Below are 20,470 nucleotides of genomic sequence, written 5' to 3' on the forward strand. Positions count from 1 at the left end.
ATAAAAATAATTTAAAGCTTATGGCTCCAATCTAGACGGTGGCAGTTTACTATCACTTAAACAGAATATGTATGTATCATATCAGAGTATGTCGCCTAATGAGTCTCTGCTTTGAATGTGGAATTAAACATCTCAGGACTGTGGGAGGTGGGCTGTGATGCAGGTTAATAATGTTTTTCCAGCTGGAGTGAGAAAGTATTTCTGTATTTTTCAACAAAACAATGTCCCTGAAAGAAATGGAAACAGGATTAGACTTTCAGACACCAGAAGATGTGTGAGACATTTTGGGCAGGGAATGGTGGATGTTTTATGTAACTGGAGAGAGATTCTTTTGTTGTGGGCAAACATCTTTCTAATAATGATGCCTGTTTTATCATGCAGCCTTCAGTTATGCATTTTGAGCTTTTTGCAAAAAAGGGCACTACCTCTCTGCCTGCATGACATTTAATCTAGAGATTAGAGGAGGAGGAGAAGTTGATGTTATTTCTTCTTTTAATGTTGTGATTTCCCCTTGGTGGGATGCTGTCCGCAAATCCATGGTGTTCTCTGTGAACTCTGGGATAGAATTCAGTTTCAACACCACCCTGCACTGCGAAAGGATAGAATGACTGAATGACCATTGTCTTGCATATGGTGGCTATAAAAGTTAATTAATGAATAATAATTAGCAAACATGCACAAAGTCTTTGCATTATGTATAATATGCAGTGGAAGTTCAGTCTCCAGTTTAAGTAACAAAATTTTCTTAAACTTTGGTGGTTTTGAGAAGGAAGTCAATTATTGTTCATGCCATATTACCACTGAGTGATTAACAACAGTCCTGTAATCGATTGATACCGTCTGGTTTCACTTCCTCTGTGTGCAGACTTATAATATATCTGCTGGAAAGTCTCATTTTCTAGAAAAGGTGCTCTTCTGCGATAAGCTCTGATTCTTTGTTAAAATGTTCCCTTGCCCATCAGAATCGGCATCCTCTTATGAAAGAATAGCAATGGTTTGATCAGATAGCACGAGATTTATCTCTCTACCTTAATCATTTCAGCACACAGCTCTGCAAGTACAGAGTAATCAACACGTTGGACCCTTTCAGTTTATTCTTTAAACAGAACATTTCTGTTTCACCTGATTCATTGATTGTTTTTTTCCTTAGTTTTGTTTTTGGTTTGTTTTTACCTATTTTAAGCTGTTGTCCACTGAGCAATGTACAGGTATCTTTGCTTGATTTTTTCATGTGCATGTATTCAGTTATCTCAGTTACAGAAGTCAGACTCTGTGCCATTCTGCATATCTCGGCTGACACCCACACATTTTAAACTTGCTGATCGAGCGAATGTAACACGCTTCACACACGTCAGTATGTCTGCTGAGCATCCACTGCACATCCAGATGAGCAATGCTGTTTCCACGGCTACAGCTTCCCCCCCCCTCCACATCCAGTGGAAAGCTACCAGCCTGGTTCTGGCTGCCACAGCGTGCCATACGGATCTTACCGCCCCATCTGTGCATGAGACTCATAAAATAATTCCCATTTTTCGTCAACACATTGTTCATTCATTCATTTTTATGTGTTACTGGGGGTAACAAAAACATGACATTTCATTCAGGGCTCAGAAATAGTTTAATTATCATTCAGTCGAGCAAACGGCCATTGATTAATAATGCATAAGGATTTTACAGCCATTAAAGTGTTTACAGCAGAGACGTTTACTTAAGGCACGAAACAGACGGCAGCGTTAGTGTAGCCAGGCGTTCACTGGCAGAAATTTCAAGTGGTAACGCTTTGTCGTCTTTCTTCAAAAGGAGAACCGGTACAACATGTACGTGAAGCTCCTGAAGGAGGGGGTGAAGGACCTGCTGTCTGGGAAGGAGGCCGAAGCCGGGCTGAAGAAGTCACAGTCGAGCCCGTCGCTGAACCAGGAGTCGCAGCCGGCTGTGGCCAAGGTGAAGCGGAATACCTCAGAGAGGAAGGACTACCGGCCCGAGGCCCCCAAGGTCACATAGGAAGGACCCGCTGGCTGGAGATGGCCGCCCAGGCGCCGCCTGTGAATATATCCTGTGTAATTTATTTATCGGCCCACTGTTGTAATGAAGACAGTTGTGTAAAATGTAAATGATAACCGTCTCTCCCTAGACTGACTGGTGCTTGTGTAGCATTTTGTATGGAACACCATCCATACGTATGTGGTCTTTTTATTTCAAGATCGTTGAGTTTGCTGTCGGTGCTCCTGTAAGAGGCGTGATATTTTTTTATTTTTTTGTGAGGCATTATGTTCTCCGTTTCGCTGTATCGTCCAGTCAGATTTGCAGCTGTTTTTTTCTGCCATTGAGTCAACAGGAAGGTTATCTGCAATTTAGGGGAAGATTCTTGACCAACCTCTATATATAAATATAAAAAGCAGATCACAAATTTAACCTGATATTTTAATATGTAGTTTTAAGTGTGCTGGTTCCATTTAAACTCTCATGATTTAATTGTAGAAATTTAAAGACACATAGGCCTCTAGCAGCAACAGTGTCTCCCTGTTGGTTTACATTTTCCTTTTCCCCAACTTTCCTTCATAGGAACTCAAACATTTTATGTGTATAGTGATTTGCATCGCAATGTAAATATTGAGGTGTCATGCATCACTGAGTGGACAGTTTTGTGTTCAGAGATGAAGTTCTTTGCATCTTGCATAAAACGCATTAAAAAAAGTAAACCGAGAGCCTCCTGTAACCATTCATTAAATTGTACAATTGCATGTTAAAGTAGTTGAGCACCATACTGAGACTAAATATAATTTTGTATTATCAATAAGGGATATTTTCATATCTGTCAGTCAGTATAGTGTTGATATCAGTTACACCTACAATATACTCCCTTTGATGTCTTCAGACTGCAGTATGTCATTGATGTACACTTAGGAAACCATAGTCTCTCTAGCTGAGACATTTATTTTTTATCCATTTACAGCAAAGGATATATTTATGCTTTTTAAGTAGTGTAAATGCCAATGCTCCTTTTTTGTCTTTTATAACCTTCTTGTGTATTTCGAGTTTAAATTCTAATTTGATAACTGTATTGTTGTAAAGATCTAATTGGTGTTTATAGTGCACTTTATAAATGAGTTCTTTTGAATTTTTCAAAGAGCTTTATAAGGAGTAGAATGATAAATTTCTTTACTGACATCACAGGTTTTCAGGCAGAAATGAACTTACTTTTATTTTATTGAAGGTACTGAGCTGAATGTCCTTTTCGATCAGCTCAACTCGAAATGTCTTTGTTTTCAGTGGTTCAGTAGTTTTGCTGTTGTAGTTTGTTTATTGACAAAGTTTCCTTTCAGGAAACTATTCACAGTGCTGTAACATTTAAAGTTGCAATTATTGCCTTTACTGATGCTGTTATCGAATTATAACGTCGCTCAGCAACGTTCCTGGCACAGGAAAATTATGTGCGTTTTGGGACAATATTCTCCCATTGGACCGTTCCAGAATATTTTCCTTTTTTATTTCTTGTTTTTCTTCATTTCAGACATTTTGAACAAAGAACGTATGTTTACACATATTTTGTCACATTTTTTCCAGATTTTCAATACACTGGTCAACATGCAAACATTATTTTCACTTCTGTCTGTAATTTATTTCCAAAGTTTTTTTCCCCCCTCTTGCTTGCTTCAGTATATTATTCTTTGTGTCTCAAATTTATCGGCACTATGACTTATGGAGTATTATTACTTATGGTGAAGTAATGATGATGCTTTGTTTTAATTTGCAGTAGAAAAAAAAAAACAGTTCAATCCTAGGGGTACAATGTTTAAAGGTTCGATGTCATTGGAACGAATGTCGTGAATCCAGACGCCCCATTCTGTGAATTGAAGAAGATTTTATTCGAATTACAATTTGGGTGTCTTACATGAGGCCTGCTCCACAAGTCCATGTTGTATGTTATGGAAGGTATATAGAAATGCTCAGTTTTATGGCTTTTTCACATGCCCAAAACGATCAAAGGTCTCAATCATCTTATTTGTTGTTGCTCTTTAAGCACACTAATGCAAAATGAGCCCCTCGTGAATGAGCCAGTTTGTAAATTATGATATTGCAATAGTGTTGCATTGGTACATTTGACACATTGATATTTTATGTGTTGTTGTTTGTACAGGTACATTTCAGCAAGCTGTTTCTTTTCTTTGATGTATAAAGGATTTATGTCGATGAATTGCTTGTTTGTGGCACATTTCTTTAATATAAATACAATGTAGCTTGTTGATAGAGTGAATCCGGTCTTTATTAGTCATTAGGTTACATTATTTAAAAATTGAAATGTAATTTTGATGGTAACATCCTCTCTCACTTCTGTTATCTACAGTCAAGTTTTTTTTTTAATGCGCAGCCATAAGGAAGCAATCAGACCTTGTACAAACAATTAATTTTCAAGCAGTTTTGCTGTTTATCAGATCTTTGAAGCATTTTCTCTCATTTCGTAAAAAAAGTCAGTATAATTTAATGCTGTTCTTCACAAGTATTCTTTATACGGGTTACAATTTGTGATCAGCAACTTTGAGGGATGTTTCCATTCGAATGTCTCTTAAAAACAGAAGAGATGGTGCAAGCTTAATTGCTTTTAATCACAAAGAAACACCAATCTCATATCTTATTTCCAAGGGACAGACAACAGGGAGCAACTGAAACTACGGGTGCTCTGGAATCTAAATATTCTGCGATGGACTGTAATGTACCTTAGCATCTGAACGCAAGCATCAAAGTTTCTCTCAATGCTGTGATCCTGTACAATCCTTTAACTGTGTAAATGTTGTTAACTATAACTGTCGCCCTGTGTTTCAAGAGGCAGAGGATCGCATTGTTGGTCGCTCAAGTGATTTAACCTGCTCATAGCGTGTCTTAAGCTCTCACGCCGGTCGGCAATACGTCGTTGGTGGTATACAAGCTGTAGATGGATTCAACAAATAAAATACTGTATTTAATTGAATGATTTTTTTTCTTTATTTCTAACGTCAAAAGCCTGGGATTTATGTTGGTTTGATTTTCAGACATAAAACAGCTTCATAATGAAAATGGGGCTACATTGACATGGATCTGACTCCTAGGTCCAACACGTATCCAGGCATCCACCTGATACAACAGAATGACATGACATGATTCATTAGTCCAGGTGACTTCCTACTATTGCTCCAAGGTCCAGTTAAGAACATAAGAACTATACAAACGAGAGGAGGCCATTTGGCCCATCAAGCTCGCTTGGTGAGAACTTAACTAATATCTCAGAGTTGTTAAAATCTTATCTAGCTCTGATTTAAAGGAACCCAAGGATTCAGCTTGCACTACGTTATCAGGAAGACTATTCCATACTCTGACTACGTGCTGTGTAAAGAAGTGCTTCCTTAAATCCAGTTTGAAATGTCCTCCCACTAATTTCCACCTATGGCCACGAGTTCGTGTATTTGAACTAATGCTGAAGTAACTATTTGGTTGAACAGCATCCAAACCTGTTAGAATCTTATATACCTGGATCATGTCCCCCCTCAGTCTCCTTTGCTTGAGACTGAATAGATTTAGCTCAAGTAACCTTTCCTTGTATGACATTCCTCTAAGACCAGGAATCATATTTGTGGCACCTAAGGTCTCTAAGGCCACAATGTCCTTTTTAAGATATGGTGACCAAACCTGCACACAATATTCTAGGTGAGGTCTCTAGTTGCGTGCCCATTGTAGGCACTTTCAACAGTGGACAGGATTCAACGTGGGTACTCTGACCTCAGTAGTGCGACAAACAGCAGGGCTCAATTCCACTGTTGTGACACTTTGCTTCTGTGATCATCATCATTATTATTTGCAATTTGTGCCTCACTTGCTTTTTTGTTAGGCTACATCTGGTACAACCCTTGTTTGCATCCTACATTGACAAGTCCAGGCTACCCAACACCCTGTTGGCAGCTCGAGGTTGTTTCCCTCCTCGGACCAGTCTTACTCTCTACTCGCCATGGCTGTACTTAGTGTTCTCAGTACTCACAGTGGTATTGTACAATAAAACGTGAAGCATGGTATCTATACAGTGTCCATCCGCAGATTGCCTTTCAGTCTTATATCTATTATTCTGTATCTGGTTTTCTCCAGTAAATTGTTCAGCTACGTGAACAATTTAAAGTTCTTTAAAATAAAAATGCATAAATCACAAAATATAACTTATAGTCGTTAACTATAAGTGTCAGAAAAAGTCATCTTTGAATCTTTGAAGTCTGTTCTGGTTTAAGTCCTCCCTGACAGGTATCCATAGTGAAACAGTGTCATGTGACACAGAGCTCAGTGCACATCTCAGTGTGCATAAATATCTCACGGTAATATCATCGCACAGTAATAGTAGATAAATAGATCTTCACTTTCAGACTCTTCTTGAAGATGAGGAGTAGAACCTAATGTGTATTTAACGCAAACTAAAAACCAAAGCTAATGCATTGCAATTGTCTATTGGCTATTTTAGCTGGAAGAGAGCAAAATGTGGGTTGGCATGGTGGTGCAGTGGTTAGCACTGTTGCCTCACACCTCTGGGACCCAGATTCAAGTCTCCACCTGGGTCAGGTGTGTGGCATTTGCATGTTCTCCCCATGTCATTGTGGGCTTTTCTGCAGGTACTCTGTTTTCCCCCCACAGTCCAAAAAAGTCAAATAAGTGCAGGTTAATGGGGGTTACACCATACGTGGTGGCCAAAAGATTTCAGGTTTAGGCTCATTTAAAATTATTTAGTTGTGTATCTGAAATCTCAGTTTTCTCAATCTTTCCATTAGACATGCATTATAAACACTGACAGAAGTGGTGATGTATTTGCAAATCCTAAATAAATACATCTCTGATCTGTTGGGTACTCAAAACATCCATCTGTGTTTGATTAAAAGCTTTAATGCCAGTAACACATTCAAATGTCAAACATAATGTTCTCCGATAATTGTCACAACATCATTTTGTGGCTCTGATTTTGCTTGGATGGAAAGGAACCCTCAGGATAGTCTCCATTTCGGCACATACTGTAATACAGACCCTTTCCAAAAAATTTTTATATTATGGAAAAGTTGATTTGTTTCCATAATTCCATTCAAAACATTACATTTTCATAGATTATAGATTCGGTGCCCACAACTTAAACGAGTTCAAGGACTTAGTTGTTTATTTGTACATAATTTGGGCTTCCAGCTCATAAAACCCACGAAAACAGGAATTCAAAAAATTAGAATACTGTTGTTAGGAATGGCTGAGAGGCCAGAGGCTTCAGGGACCAGAGAAGGCCATGTAGTTCCAAAAGGTGCAAACATTATTATCCTCTCTCACAAGAGGGCACCAATACAAGTATTAACAAGTATTTAAAAATTACCCCAAACAGGCTATATCCTGGCAGCCTCTGGATCCATAACCACTTCCCCCTTTAGCACCTTCTGCGGGGTTTATATAGATTCCAACCCCTCCCCTTGGGACAATTAATCTAACAATTATCTTCTTCGATACAATACATCCCACATACACAATTCTAAAATATACCATCCAAAACCACAATTTTATTCAGATTTATTCATAATACCAACAAGGACTAAAATATCAGTTTTATTGTAATATGTAAAAATTCTCCCCCCCCCCCCCCTCCCCTCCCCAAATTGTGAACACCCTTCCCCTCCCAAATCACACAATCGCAATGGTACAATCCATGCACAATCTTGGTCAGAATCCATAGTGGAAGGGCAATACCCAAGATATCCGCATCCTCACCATCACTATACTTAACTTTATAAAATGTTGGCCAATTAATATTAACAAACAGTGACATAATATTGTCAGGTTCCAATCCGTGACAACTGTGAAGACATCACCATTTACTTCTCAGTTTTTGCAGGAAAAAAAAGAAAAATTAGGATCACATCAAATCAATGAAAATATGGTACCTTCAAGATGATATGTCAATCTTCAATACTTGGTTGGGAATCCCTTTGCCTTAATCACTGCCTCGATGTGCCGTGGCATTGAGGCAATCAGCCTGTGGCATTGCCTGGAAGTTATGGAAGCCCAGATTTCCTTGATGCTTGTTGTCAGCTCTTCTTTGTTTTTGGGTCTGGTGGACCTTATTTTCCTCTTGATAATACCCCATAGATTCTCAATGGGCTTTAGGTCCAGCGAGTTGGCTGGCCAGTCAAGCACTGTGATGGCATGGCCATCAAACCAGGCTTTGGTGCTTCTGGCGGTATGGGCAGGGGCCAGGTCCTGCTGGAAGATGAAATCTGTATCTCCATATAGATCATCAGCAGAAGGAATCATGAAGTCCTCTAAAACATTCTGGTAGACTATTGCGGTGACCTTGGATTTAAGAAAGCAGAATTTACCAACACCTGTACAGGACATTGCACCCCAAATCATGACTGACTGTGGATATTTCACACTGGACCTCAGGCAGCTTGGGTTCTGTTCCTCACCCATCTTCCTCCAAACCCTTGGACGTTGATTCCCGAATGAAAGACACACTTTACTTTCATCGGAAAAGAGGACCTTGGACCACTGGCCAACAGTTCAGTCCTTCTTCTCCTTGGCCCAGTTGAGACGCTTTCGATGCTGGCTCAGGCTCAGAAGTGGTTTGACCTGAGGAACCCGACAGTTGTAGCCCATCTCCCGGATGCGTCTGAATGTGGTGCTTTTTGAAACTGTGACTCCTGCCTCATTCCACTCTTTCTGGATCTCTGCCAGATTCTTGAATCTTCTCTGTTTGATAATCCGCTGAAGCCCACGGTCATCTCTTCTGCTGGTGCATCTTCTCCTGCCGCATTTTGCCCTTCCACTAGACTTTCCATTGATATGCTTGGACACAGCACTCTGTTAACAGCCAGCCTCCTTAGCTATGAACTATTGTGACTTACCCATCCTATGGAGGGTATCAATGATGCTCTTCTGGCCAGTTGTCAAGTCTGCAGTCTTCCCCATATTGAACCTAACTGAGACAATTGAAGCAAAGTGAAGCAATTTAATGACACCTGGGGAAACCTGTGCAGGTGCAGTGCAGTGAGGTTAGTAGATGAGTTGTGTGTGACACTCAGTTAAAAACATTCATGCCCTGCAAAATTTGGCTGATGTCTTCACAGTATTCAAATTTTTTGAATTCCTGTTTTCGTGGGTTTTATGAGCTGGAAGCCCAAATTATGTTCAAATAAACAACTAAGTACTTGAACTCGTTTAAGTTGTGGGTCCTGAATCTATAATCTATGAAAGTTTAACGTTTTGAATGGAATTATGGAAATACATCAACTTTTTCATGATATTCTAATTTTTTGGAAAGGGTCTATATATAATACCTCAAGCGAAACTACAATGTGAAGAATGTATGCCAAAACCACTGGCCAACTGGTCCAACCGAAGACATGTGGAAGGAATGACTTACAGATGGAGGAGGTGAGTACTGAGGCACCAGACCCAGCTAGTGAATTACTCTGCCGATTGATGGTCATTCAATCAGTGAGGGAACAGCAGATGTGCTGTAAGGGGTTCCATGCTGGAGACCTAAACAAACAGCCAACACTAAATATGCTCAGAACAAATTTTACTGCATGTACTTTCAGCTACAGAAAATTCTCCTATAACTCCATAGTAGCATTCCTGAAATTAGCGCTATAAAAACAACAGAGATTATGGGAAAAACGGGGCTGGGGCCAGAGGTTAAATCGGAACCAGAGGGGAGGGGGGGGGTCCTAAATAAGTCGTTCTGTACATTAGTTTATTAGTTATGCTAAGTGTTTATAAACACAGTCTGATGCAGTATGTTGGTTTTTTGAAATTTTGTTCCAATTTTAAAGCAATACAAAATGATCAGAAAGTTATTATTTGATATAGGTATTGTATATATTATGCGGTTAAATAGTCATTTTATTATTTTTAATATAATGTGTAAATGAAACTTAGAAATGCATCAATACAACATCACAACAAGTTATATTCCGGCTTTGTAATGTCCCTCGAAAATGCATTAAAATGCCAAGTTGTGGGGCAGCATGGTGGTGCAGTGGTTAGCACTGTTGCCTCACACCTCTGGTACCTGGGTTCGAGTCTCCGCCTGGGTCACATGTGTGTGGAGTTTGCATGTTCTCCCTATGTCGTCGTGGGGTTTCCCCCGGGTACTCCGGTTTCCCCCCACAGTCCAAAAACATGCTGAGGCTAATTGGAGTTGCTAAATTGCCTGTAGGTGTACCTGTGTGAGTGAATGGTGGCCCCCCATCCTGGATTGTTCCCTGCCTCGTGCCCATTGCTTCCGGGATAGGCTCCGGACCCCCTTGCAACCCAGTAGGATAAGCAGTTTGGAAAATGGATGGATGCCAAGTTGTTCACGAATTGCTCCTTACACACATCTTACTTCGAGTACAGTCTAGCTAGTAAGTGAAGTTTTGGCAGCAGAACAGTAAGCAAAATGTCAAAATACGATGACAAGGGACAGAAATCAAGGCATCATGTAGGAATCTACTCCAGAAATGAATGTCTGGTCAGAGCTACTAATGAAAATTAACATGAGAGCTGATATAAAATATGATTTTAGCACAAAACATATCTTTATTAAACCTTGCAGACAGACATGGCCAACCAAAGTAAAATTGTGTGTGTGTGTGTATGTATATATATATATATATATATATATATATATATATATATATATATAACTGGGCAAATGTAGTGATTTCAGCATGTACTTGTGTTTTGGACCTGGGGTTTGCGACGGAGGGAGATGCTGTGGGGAGGAGGTGCAAGAGGAGGTAATGGGCTGTATACTGGAGTCCTGAAGGAGGTGCAGCTGATGGATTGGAAGTGGAGACTTTTGGCAGAGGTAGAGCTGGGAAGGACAGAAGGGAGGGTGACCTCATCAATCAAAAAAAGAAAAAAGAAAAAAGAAAGTAACAAGGAGAGGTAAATCCAGGTAAATCCTTCACTTTAAATCAGCTTCTTCTCATGCTGAAGATTAGAAAGGGCCCAGGCTTCATCCACACAATACAAATAAAAATTTGGTTCCCTCCATTTCCACAGCGATGACATTTATAGCTATGAATGGAGGTTCCCCAGTGTTGCACAGCTAGATTCTAACTTAAACTTAGATTCCTCCTAACTTAAAATAATGTCACAGGGCTATCATAAATAATCAGATTGCATGTTGGGCTAACAGGTTATTATTGTTGCTGCGATTGTCACTGTTATGCTATATATGCTTTTATTATTCAGGCACAAATACCTACCTTAGAAGTCGCCCATTTCTGTAAATGGATTTTTAATGATGCTGCTCAAGTGTGGTAACTCTATGGCGGAACAGTGTGGTTCTTCGAGGGATGTGACCTTGTGTTTTTGGAAAATCTTCCCAATTATGTAATTAAACCTGCAGTACCATATACAGCCATAAAAAAATAAGAGACCACTCTATATTTTTATACAAATCTGCCTTTTTTAATCTGGTTTAGTCATGGTTCTGCTGGCAGAAGGCTACACTGTGAGGCAGGCTGCTTCCAGACTCAAAGTTTCTAAGATAGCAGTACACAAGAATAAGGTGAAGCAGGAGATGCTGGGAATGACCAGAAACCAGCCAGGTAGAGGGTGGAATTGCCATTCTAATGCCAGAGATGATCGCTAACTTATCAAATAGTTTCCCATGAGTCATAGGATGACATCAAATGGAATGGGAAACATTAAGTGCAGGTGTGAAGTGCACTGCTAGGACAGTTTGTATCAGGCTCCTCGAAGCAGGACTGATGTTCTTTAAGGCAAGGAAGAAGCCCTTCGTTAATGAGAAACAGAGAAGAACCAGGCTGCAGTTTGCAAAAAAAGAATATTCACAGACGCATAAACTGAGAAATAACAAACCAACAAAAAGTTGTGCTGCCGGTGTCTTAATTTTTTCCATGGATGTATTTATGCAGTTTCTGTATGTCATACCTCACCCAGCATATTCAAAAGAAAGCTTGTGGAAATTTTACTTACACAAAAAATCGCAACAAAAAAATTATTGGTTCAGATAAGGAATCATACTGCAGAGGAGGTGGGACTAACCAATCAAATGTTTTTGTCCTGCCTCCTATAGTTGCTTGGACCCACCTCCTCTACAATGTGGTTATCTCTCTGAACCAATAATTTTTTTGTTCTGCCCTTAGAACATTTTGTGTAAATGAAACTCCCATGAGCTAAAGGAAATCGTGTTGTATGCACATTAAACATAAATCCGTGAACAGGCAACATATACACCAGTAAAATATCATCCTCTGATGTTGCCAAGAGATGTTTCTGAAGTCTCAAAAGAGTAAAATTTATTTAGTTTTTGAGTGACAAAACATTGTGATCTCAGCTTGAGCTCAAACTGCACACATTTCTGTTGGTCTCCTGTCAAAACTTTTGAAAACAGCATTCCTGCACTGTGATAATTAAGAGACCATGTCCTGCTGGTGCCAGCTCCTTATCCTGGGTTTCCCATGAGTCCTTGGTGCCATGAAAATATAAACAGTCTACGTGATGAAATTCTCACCGGGAAATACATGAAATTGCAAACTACATGGCGTGATCCAAACACCAGGGAATTAAATGTGAAAAATCAATTTTTTTATGGAGCGAAATTCAGTATATTCTTGTTTTACTAAACATCAGACGTGGTTCCCCTTAAGCTGCAATATCATGCTGTCTTTGTCTGAGGGACAGCCTCCGATACCAAATGCACCAAAAGTTGGCCATTCAGAAAGGCATTTCGATACCAACCTGCTATATACAAACATTAGCCTTCTGATGACAATCCTTATTCCACTGTAATTATTATGGCAGGTCTTAAAGACTAAAAAATAAAACTCATGACAGAACGAGTGCCTATAATAGAGTGATATGTGTCTCTGGCTCTGTTCCCAAGATTGGAAGGTTGTTGGTTCAAATGGTTCACTGTTGAACTTTGAGTCTTTAACCTCAATTAGTGCATGGAAAATTTGATCCTGCTGTCTGAGTATCAACTGAATATGGCTTTGAACTAATTTTCCTTTTAAATACACCATCCATCCATCCATCCATCCATCCATTATCTTCCGCTGAATCCAAGCTCGGGTCGCGGGGGCAGCAGTCTCAGCAGGGAAACCCAGACTTCCCTCTCCCCGGCCACTTCATCTAGCTCCTCCAGGGGAATTCCGAGGCGTTCCCAGGCCAGCCGAGAGATATAATCCCTCCAGCATGTCCTGGGTCTTCCCCGGAGCCTTCTCCCAGTGGGACATGCCCGGAACACCTCACCAGGGAGGCGTCCAGGAGGCATCCTAATCAGATGCCCAAGCCACCTCATCTGGCTCCTCTCAATGTGGAGGAGCAGCGGCTCTACTCTGAGTCCCTCCCGAATGACTGAGCTCCTCACCCTATCTCTAAGGGAGAGCCCAGCCAACCTGCGGAGAAAACTCATTTCGGCTGCTTGCACTCGCAATCTCATTCTTTCGGTCACTACCCATAGCTCATGACCTTAGGTGAGGGTATGAACGTAGATCGACTGGTAAATCGAGAGCTTTGCCTTTTGGCTCAGCTCTTTTTTCACCATGACAGACCGATGCAGCGCCCGCATCACTGCTGATGCCGCACCGATCCGCCTGTCGATCTCCCGCTCCATCCTTCCTTCACTCGTGAACAAGACCCCGAGATACTTAAACTTGGGAAAGGATCCCCGACCCGACCCAGAGAGAGCACTCCACCCTTTTCCGGCTGAGGACCATGGTCTCGGATTTGGAGGTGCTGATTTTCATCCCAACCGCTTCACACTCAACTGGGAACTGCTCCAGTGAGAGCCGAAGGTCACGGTCCGATGAGGCCAACAGAACCACATCATCTGCAAAAAGCAGAGACCTAATCCTGAGGTCACCAAACCGGACACCCTCAATGCCCTGGCTGCGCCTAGAAATTCTGTCCATAAAAGTTATGAATAGAATTGGTGACAAAGGGTAGTCCTGGCGGAGTCCAACTCTCACCGGAAACGAGTCCGACTTACTGCTGACAATGCGAACCAAGCTCTGGCACCGGTCGTACAAGGACCGAACAGCCCTTATAAGGCAGCCCAGCACCCCATACTCCCGGAGCACTCCCCACAGGACTCCCCGAGGGACGCGGTCGAATGCCTTCTCCAAGTCCACAAAACACATGTAAACTGGTTGGGCAAACTCCCACGCACCCTCCAGGACCCTGCCGGGAGTATAGAGCTGGTCCACTGTTCCACGGCCAGGGCGAAAACCACACTGCTCCTCCTGAATCCGAGGTTCGACTATCCGACGGACCCTCCTCTCCAGCACCTCCGAATAGACCTTACCAGGGAGGCTGAGTAGTGTGATCCCCCTATAGTTGGAACACACCCTCCTGTCCCCCTTCTTGAAGAGGGGGACCACCACCCCGGTCTGCCAATCCAGAGGCACCGCCCCCGATGCACAACCAATGCCGCAGATGCGTGTCAACTAAGACAGCCTTGAGGAACTCCGGGCGGATCTCATCCACCCCCGGGGCCCGGCCACCGAGGAGCTTTTTAACCACCTCAGCAACCTCTGTCCCAGAGATAGGTGAGTCCGCCCCCAAGTCCTCAGACTCTGCTTCCTCATTGGAAGGCGTGTTGGTGGGATTGAGGAGGTCTTCGAAGTATTCCTTCCACCGACCCACAACATCCCGAGCTGAGGTCAGCAGTGCACCATCCCCACTATAAACAGTGTTGATGCTGCACCGCTTTCCCACCCTGAGACGCCGGAAGGTGGACCAGAATCTCCTCGAAGACGTCCAGAAGTCGTTCTCCATGGCCTCACCAAACTCCTCCCATACCCGAGTTTTTGCCTCAGCGACCACCGAAGCCGCGTTCCGCTTAGCCTGCCGGTACCTATCACCTGCCTCAGGAGTCCCACAGGCCAAAAAGGCCCGATAGGACTCTTTCTTCAGCTTGACAGCATCCTTCACCACTGGTGTCCACCAGCAGGTTCGGGGATTGCCGCCGCGACAGGCGCCGGCCACCTTACAGCCACAGTTCCGATCAGCCGCTTCAACAATGGAGGCACGGAACATGGCCCATTCGGACTCAATGTCCCCCGCCTCCCCCGGGACATGGGCGAAGTTCTGCCGGAGGTTGGAGTTGAAGCTCCTCCTGACAGGGGATTCCGCCAGGCGTTCCCAGCAGACCCTCACTATACGCTTGGGTCTACCAGGTCTGGCCGGCTTCCTCCCCCACCAGCGTAGCCAACCCACCACCAGGTGGTGTTCAGTTGACAGCTCTGCCCCTCTCCTTACCCGAGTGTCCAATACATGTGGTCGCAAGTCCAATGACACAACCACAAAGTCGATCATCGAACTGCGGCCTAGGGTGTCCTGGTGCCAAGTACACATATGGACACCCTTATGCTTGAACATGGTGTTCATTATGGATAATCCATGATGAGCACAGAAGTCCAATAACAAAACACCATTCGGGTTCAGATCGGGGGGGCCGTTCCTCCCAATCACGCCCCTCCAGGTCTCACTGTCATTGCCCACGTGAGCATTGAAGTCCCCAGGTAGAACAAGAGAGTCCCCGGGAGGAGCGCTCTCCAACACCCCTTCCAAGGATTCCAAAAAGGGTGGGTTTTCTGAACTGCTGTTTGGTGCATAAGCACAAACAACAGTCAGGACCCGTCCCCCCACCCGAAGGCGAAGGGAGGCTACCCTTTCGTCCACCGCGGTAAACCCCAATGTACAGGCGCCCAGCCAAGGGGTAATAAGTATGCCTATACCTGCTCGGCGCCTCTCCCCGTGAGAAACTCCAGAGTGGAAGAGGGTCCAACCCCCTTCGAGGAGACTGGTTCCAGAGCCCAAGCCGTGTGTCGAGGTGAGCCCGACTACATATAGTCGGAACCTCACAGCCTCGCGCACCATCTCAGGCTCCTTCCCCACTAGAGAGGTCACATTCCATGTCCCTAGAGCTAGCTTCTGCAGCCGAGGATCAGACCGCCAAGGTCTCAGCCTTCGGCTACTGCCCAACTCACACTGCACCCGACCCCTTTGGCCCCTCCTACAGGTGGTGAGCCCATTGGATAGGGGACCCACACGCCTTCTTCGGACTGTGCCCGACCAGGGCCCATGGGTGTAGGCCTGATCACCAGGCGCTCGCCATCGAGGCCCACCCCCAGGCCTGGCTCCAGGAGGGGGCCCTGGTGGCCCATGTCCGCGCGAGGGAAAACGTGTGTCCATGTTGTTTCTCATCATAAGGGGTCTTTTGAGATGCACTTTTTCTGGTTCCTCACCCAGTACCTGTTTGCCTTGGGTGACCCTACCAGGGGCATAAAGCCCCAGGCAACTTAGCTCCTGGGATCACAAATGCATTTTAAATATACAAATGCATTAAATCCAACCGATCAGAAGGAAACAAGAACTGAAAGCATTTACAGAACACCGTCTATCAACAGGAATCCATTCACTGGACAAGGCATTTACTTACCAAGTAAACAGTAACATCAAAGAATGAACAAAAAGATTGTCTTCCTGCAGTAATAGTGGTAGTTTGTGGGTTGAGTGAGTGAGTATGCTGTGCCTGTAATCAGAAGGTTGCTCATTTGAATCAGCATTAGCATAGTGATTTCACCCTTGAGAAAGACCCCTAACCCCACACTGCTCCAGGGATTATCTGACCCTACTGTCTCTGTACGTTGATTCACATAAAAACATCTACTTAATAAGTAAATGTAACTATACATTCCACAAAAAAATAAAATATATTGTGTGGAAGTCAGTGAGTGTGAAAGACAGATGCATGATTCTTTACAACAGAGAAAGGGAGACAAATTTGCAGGCTGCAAATCCTAATCAATGCAGAACACTGAAAATAAATCACTGTGTGGGAGGGGAAATCAGCCCCATCCTTCTCATTAACAGATGGAAATAATCTCGTTGTACAAGAGAGTGTCCTCGGGGCAGGTTTTTATATTTCTATTCCGTACCTCACAACTACCTTTTCAAAACACGTGTTCCCTCTGTCATCAAATGAAACAAGTAATTCACTGCGTCAAAGACAGATTCGAGCATCAGGTATCTATGTTTTTTCGCTCCAAACATCTACCAGTCATATTTCTGCATATCTAGACCTATATCTTCTCTACATCATTTTGATGAGTAGTTAAAATATAACACAACACATAAGCAAAATATAGTTGTGAGAAAATATTTTTGAACTTTCTGGAATTTATATCATTTTTACCGTTAATATGTTTAAGATCAAAGTTACATAAGATATGAACCATGCTGATTGGGAAGGTTGCTTAGAAACCAAATGTTACAGTCTTCTTTACATATTTAAGGAGGGAAAGCAAGCAGCGGTTGAACCAGTGCAGAACAAGAATTAATTATGTTTGTTTCCAACAAGCGCCATGTCTCCCTCTTGGTATTAATGAATTTGTACACCTACGCCATATATCTTGTCACAAGAGTCACTGAGAAACAACGTCAAGAGAAATTACTTTGTTTAAGCATTAATGTGGTGCGATTTTTATAGACAGGTTATGTTCATTTTTGTGACTTTTTTGTATAACTTGTTCTATATATTTGATTTATTCTATTTGACTATACAGATACTTCAATACAACAGATAGTTGAGTTGTTTCATAGATAATGTACAGTTCTGTATTTGGTACCCAACTATCAATTAACCCATCCATCCATTTTCCAAACCGCTTATCCTACTGGGTTGCAGGGGGTCCGGAGCCTAACCTGGAAGCAATGAGTATGAGGCAGGGAACAACCCAGGATGGGGGGCCAACCCATTGCAGGGCACACTCACACACCATTCACTCACACATGCATACCTATGGGCAATTTAGTAACTCCAAGTAGCCTCAGCATGTTTTTGGACTGTGGGGGAAAAATGGAAATTGTGTGGGGAAACCGGAGTACCCAAAGGAAACCTCACGACGACATGGGGAGAACATGCAAACTCCGCACACATGTGACCCAAGCAGAGACTCGAACCTGGGACCCAGAGGTGTGAGGCAACAGTGCTAACCACTGCACCACCATGCCACCCCCTAGCAATTAACCATTCGTCCATTTTCCATAATCACTTATCCTGCATAAGACAAGTGTGGAGAGAATGCCAAGATGCATAGTACGCACGTACATCATAGTCAGTCCATCACAGCGTGCAGTGCCTTTGCCAGCGAACCACTTAAATGCAACTTTCAAAGGACCAGCAGAAATAGTGATGTATAACTAAACCTTACTTTGCAACCTATGCAAATATAATTAATAATATATATGACATAGGGGCATTGAAAAAGTACTTACAGTCATGCTGTCGTTTATCTGAAATGATGGCAAAATGTGAAATGAGCTTCTCAGCCATGACCTTGGGTGCCTCGCTGGCCATCCATTTTCCAAACCGCTTATCCTACTGGGTCGCGGGGGTCTGGAGCCTATCCTGGCAGCAATGGGCACGAGGCAGGGAATAACCCAGGATGGGGGGCCAGCCCATCGCAGGGCACATTCATACACCATTCACTCTCACATGCACACCTATGGGCAATTTGGTAACTCCAAGTAGCCTCAGCATGTCTTTAGATTGTGGGGGGAAACCGGAGTACCTTGAGGAAACCCCACAACAACATGGGGAGAACATGCAAACTCCACACGCATGTGACCCAGGCGGAGACTCGAACCCGGGTCCCAGAGGTGTGAGGCAACAGTGCTAACCACTGCACCACCATGCCACTCCTGCCTCATCGGCCATAAACTGAGGAACTCTCCGGGGGGGCGGTTATCGGACCTGACACGCTACATGCGGCTTCCCTGCACATTTCGATATCCCGTCGCGGTGACAGACAGCCGCATGGGTAACCTGCCCCATCGCAAAGGTCAGTGCTGTTGGCACTATTTAAATGGTGATGTTTTTTAAGTGGTTGTGAAAAGGCATTTTAACCCCCACCCCTTCCCGAAACATACTTGAGGCTAAATAACAGGCAGCGCCCTGTAATTGGGGAATATGCTGCTGGAAGGATGTGTTAACCAGTCAATTTGAGGTAACGATGAAGCCGGAGAGACACCTATTTTGGCACATTAGGGAAACTGTAAGTAAGTCGGGGGACTAGAAAATAGTGTCAACTCCTTTACAGCGGCAGTAAAACCGTGAGCCTCTTCAGATAAAGATGGAGATGAAGCTCAGCAGAGGATCTGTCTAAGTCCTGTCATGACGGGTGACCGTCTTAGACAAATAAGGTGCAGAGATGCAGCGTCTGTCTCCAGGGACTGAATTATCGTCCTGCCGCGCAAGCACACCTCCAGCTTTTGGGAAATATATTGATCATGCGCTGAACCAATATGTCAGCTTGAATAAAGGTGTCTGCTGAATTAGGACATGTAAATGATCGATATTTTAATGTAGGTGGGAAGTAGTATAGCTATTTTATTTAGACATATTGTATTACAAGCACAAGACTTGGCATATCTGGTATAAGTTGAGAATTAATTTTGATGTATATATGCTACATCATCATTTAACTTATATATGATGTTCTAAGAAATTATGTCTGGATTTATCTGCATGTACGACTGTCACGCCCTGTTCGTCCGATCCTCCTGTGTGCCACGCCTCCTCATTAACCTCGTGTGAAATCTCGATTGTTACCAGCTGTTTGTTTTTTCCAATTAGTCTTGTGTATTTAAGTCCACGTCAGCGTATGCTTCCCTAGTCTTCTCATTGACGTCTCCACCGTTTTGTTCCTGGCCGTGTTGTTTTCTGCAATAAACCTCTTTTTCCTGACTCTCCGTGTCCGGGTCCTGATTTCCCATTCCCTGTTTGTCTGTGGGCGCGACAAAAACATTCAGGTAGATGTATTTGTTGTACGATTAGTTGGGGGGTTTTTTGTTGCGAGTTGTCATTTTTTTGTGTACTAAAATTATTGAAATGAAAGTCAGTGTTCTTTCGATAAGAGTAAGGGGTACTTAACTAGCTGGTTACTGAAGTTCTTTATTTGTCTTTTTAAATAGTGCTTTTCAAGACACCCAAAGTGATTTACAGAACCAATGGGAACACCATTCAACCACCACCACTGTGTAACACCCACCTGGATGATGTGATGGCAGCTATTCTGCACCAGTACACTCACCAGACAGTAGCTAAGGTGGTGAAGGAGATGGAGAGGGTTCACCAATTAGATATATCAGATGATTAGAAGGCCAGATGAGAAAGAATAATAGTAGGCAATTTTAGCCAGGACATCGGGGTACCATCCCTACTCTTTCAAGAGATCCCCAGGGATGTCTTATGACCTCTGAGAGTCCAGACTGGTGTTTTATGTTTCAGCCAAAGGACAGCACTATTTTTGCAGCAGTGTCCGTATTACTGCACTGGGGCACCGCAGGATGGGCTAATCTGTTGGCCACACCAACAACTCTTCTGAGTTGGTCATCCATCCAAGTATTGGCCAGAGCCAAACCTGCTTAGCTTCAAATGGATTATCTAGTCTGGCTTGTAGTA

General features: G+C 43.1%; 1 protein-coding gene across 9 annotated transcripts in view; it reads left to right on the forward strand.

The window, feature by feature from the left end:
* Positions 1–4,966, forward strand: part of psd3l (pleckstrin and Sec7 domain containing 3, like) — a 118,656-nt gene extending 113,690 nt beyond the window's left edge. For all 9 annotated transcript variants that reach the window (XM_049021278.1, XM_049021277.1, XM_049021282.1 and 6 more), the window contains one exon: positions 1,801–4,966. In XM_049021278.1, coding sequence (XP_048877235.1) covers positions 1,801–2,001 — 201 coding nt within the window. In that variant the 3' untranslated portion in view covers positions 2,002–4,966. The remainder of the gene's footprint in view (positions 1–1,800) is intronic.
* Positions 4,967–20,470: the final 15,504 nt, after the last annotated feature.

This window comes from Brienomyrus brachyistius, chromosome 7 (genome assembly GCF_023856365.1).
Source record: "Brienomyrus brachyistius isolate T26 chromosome 7, BBRACH_0.4, whole genome shotgun sequence".
In the NCBI taxonomy this organism is placed as follows: domain Eukaryota; kingdom Metazoa; phylum Chordata; class Actinopteri; order Osteoglossiformes; family Mormyridae; genus Brienomyrus; species Brienomyrus brachyistius.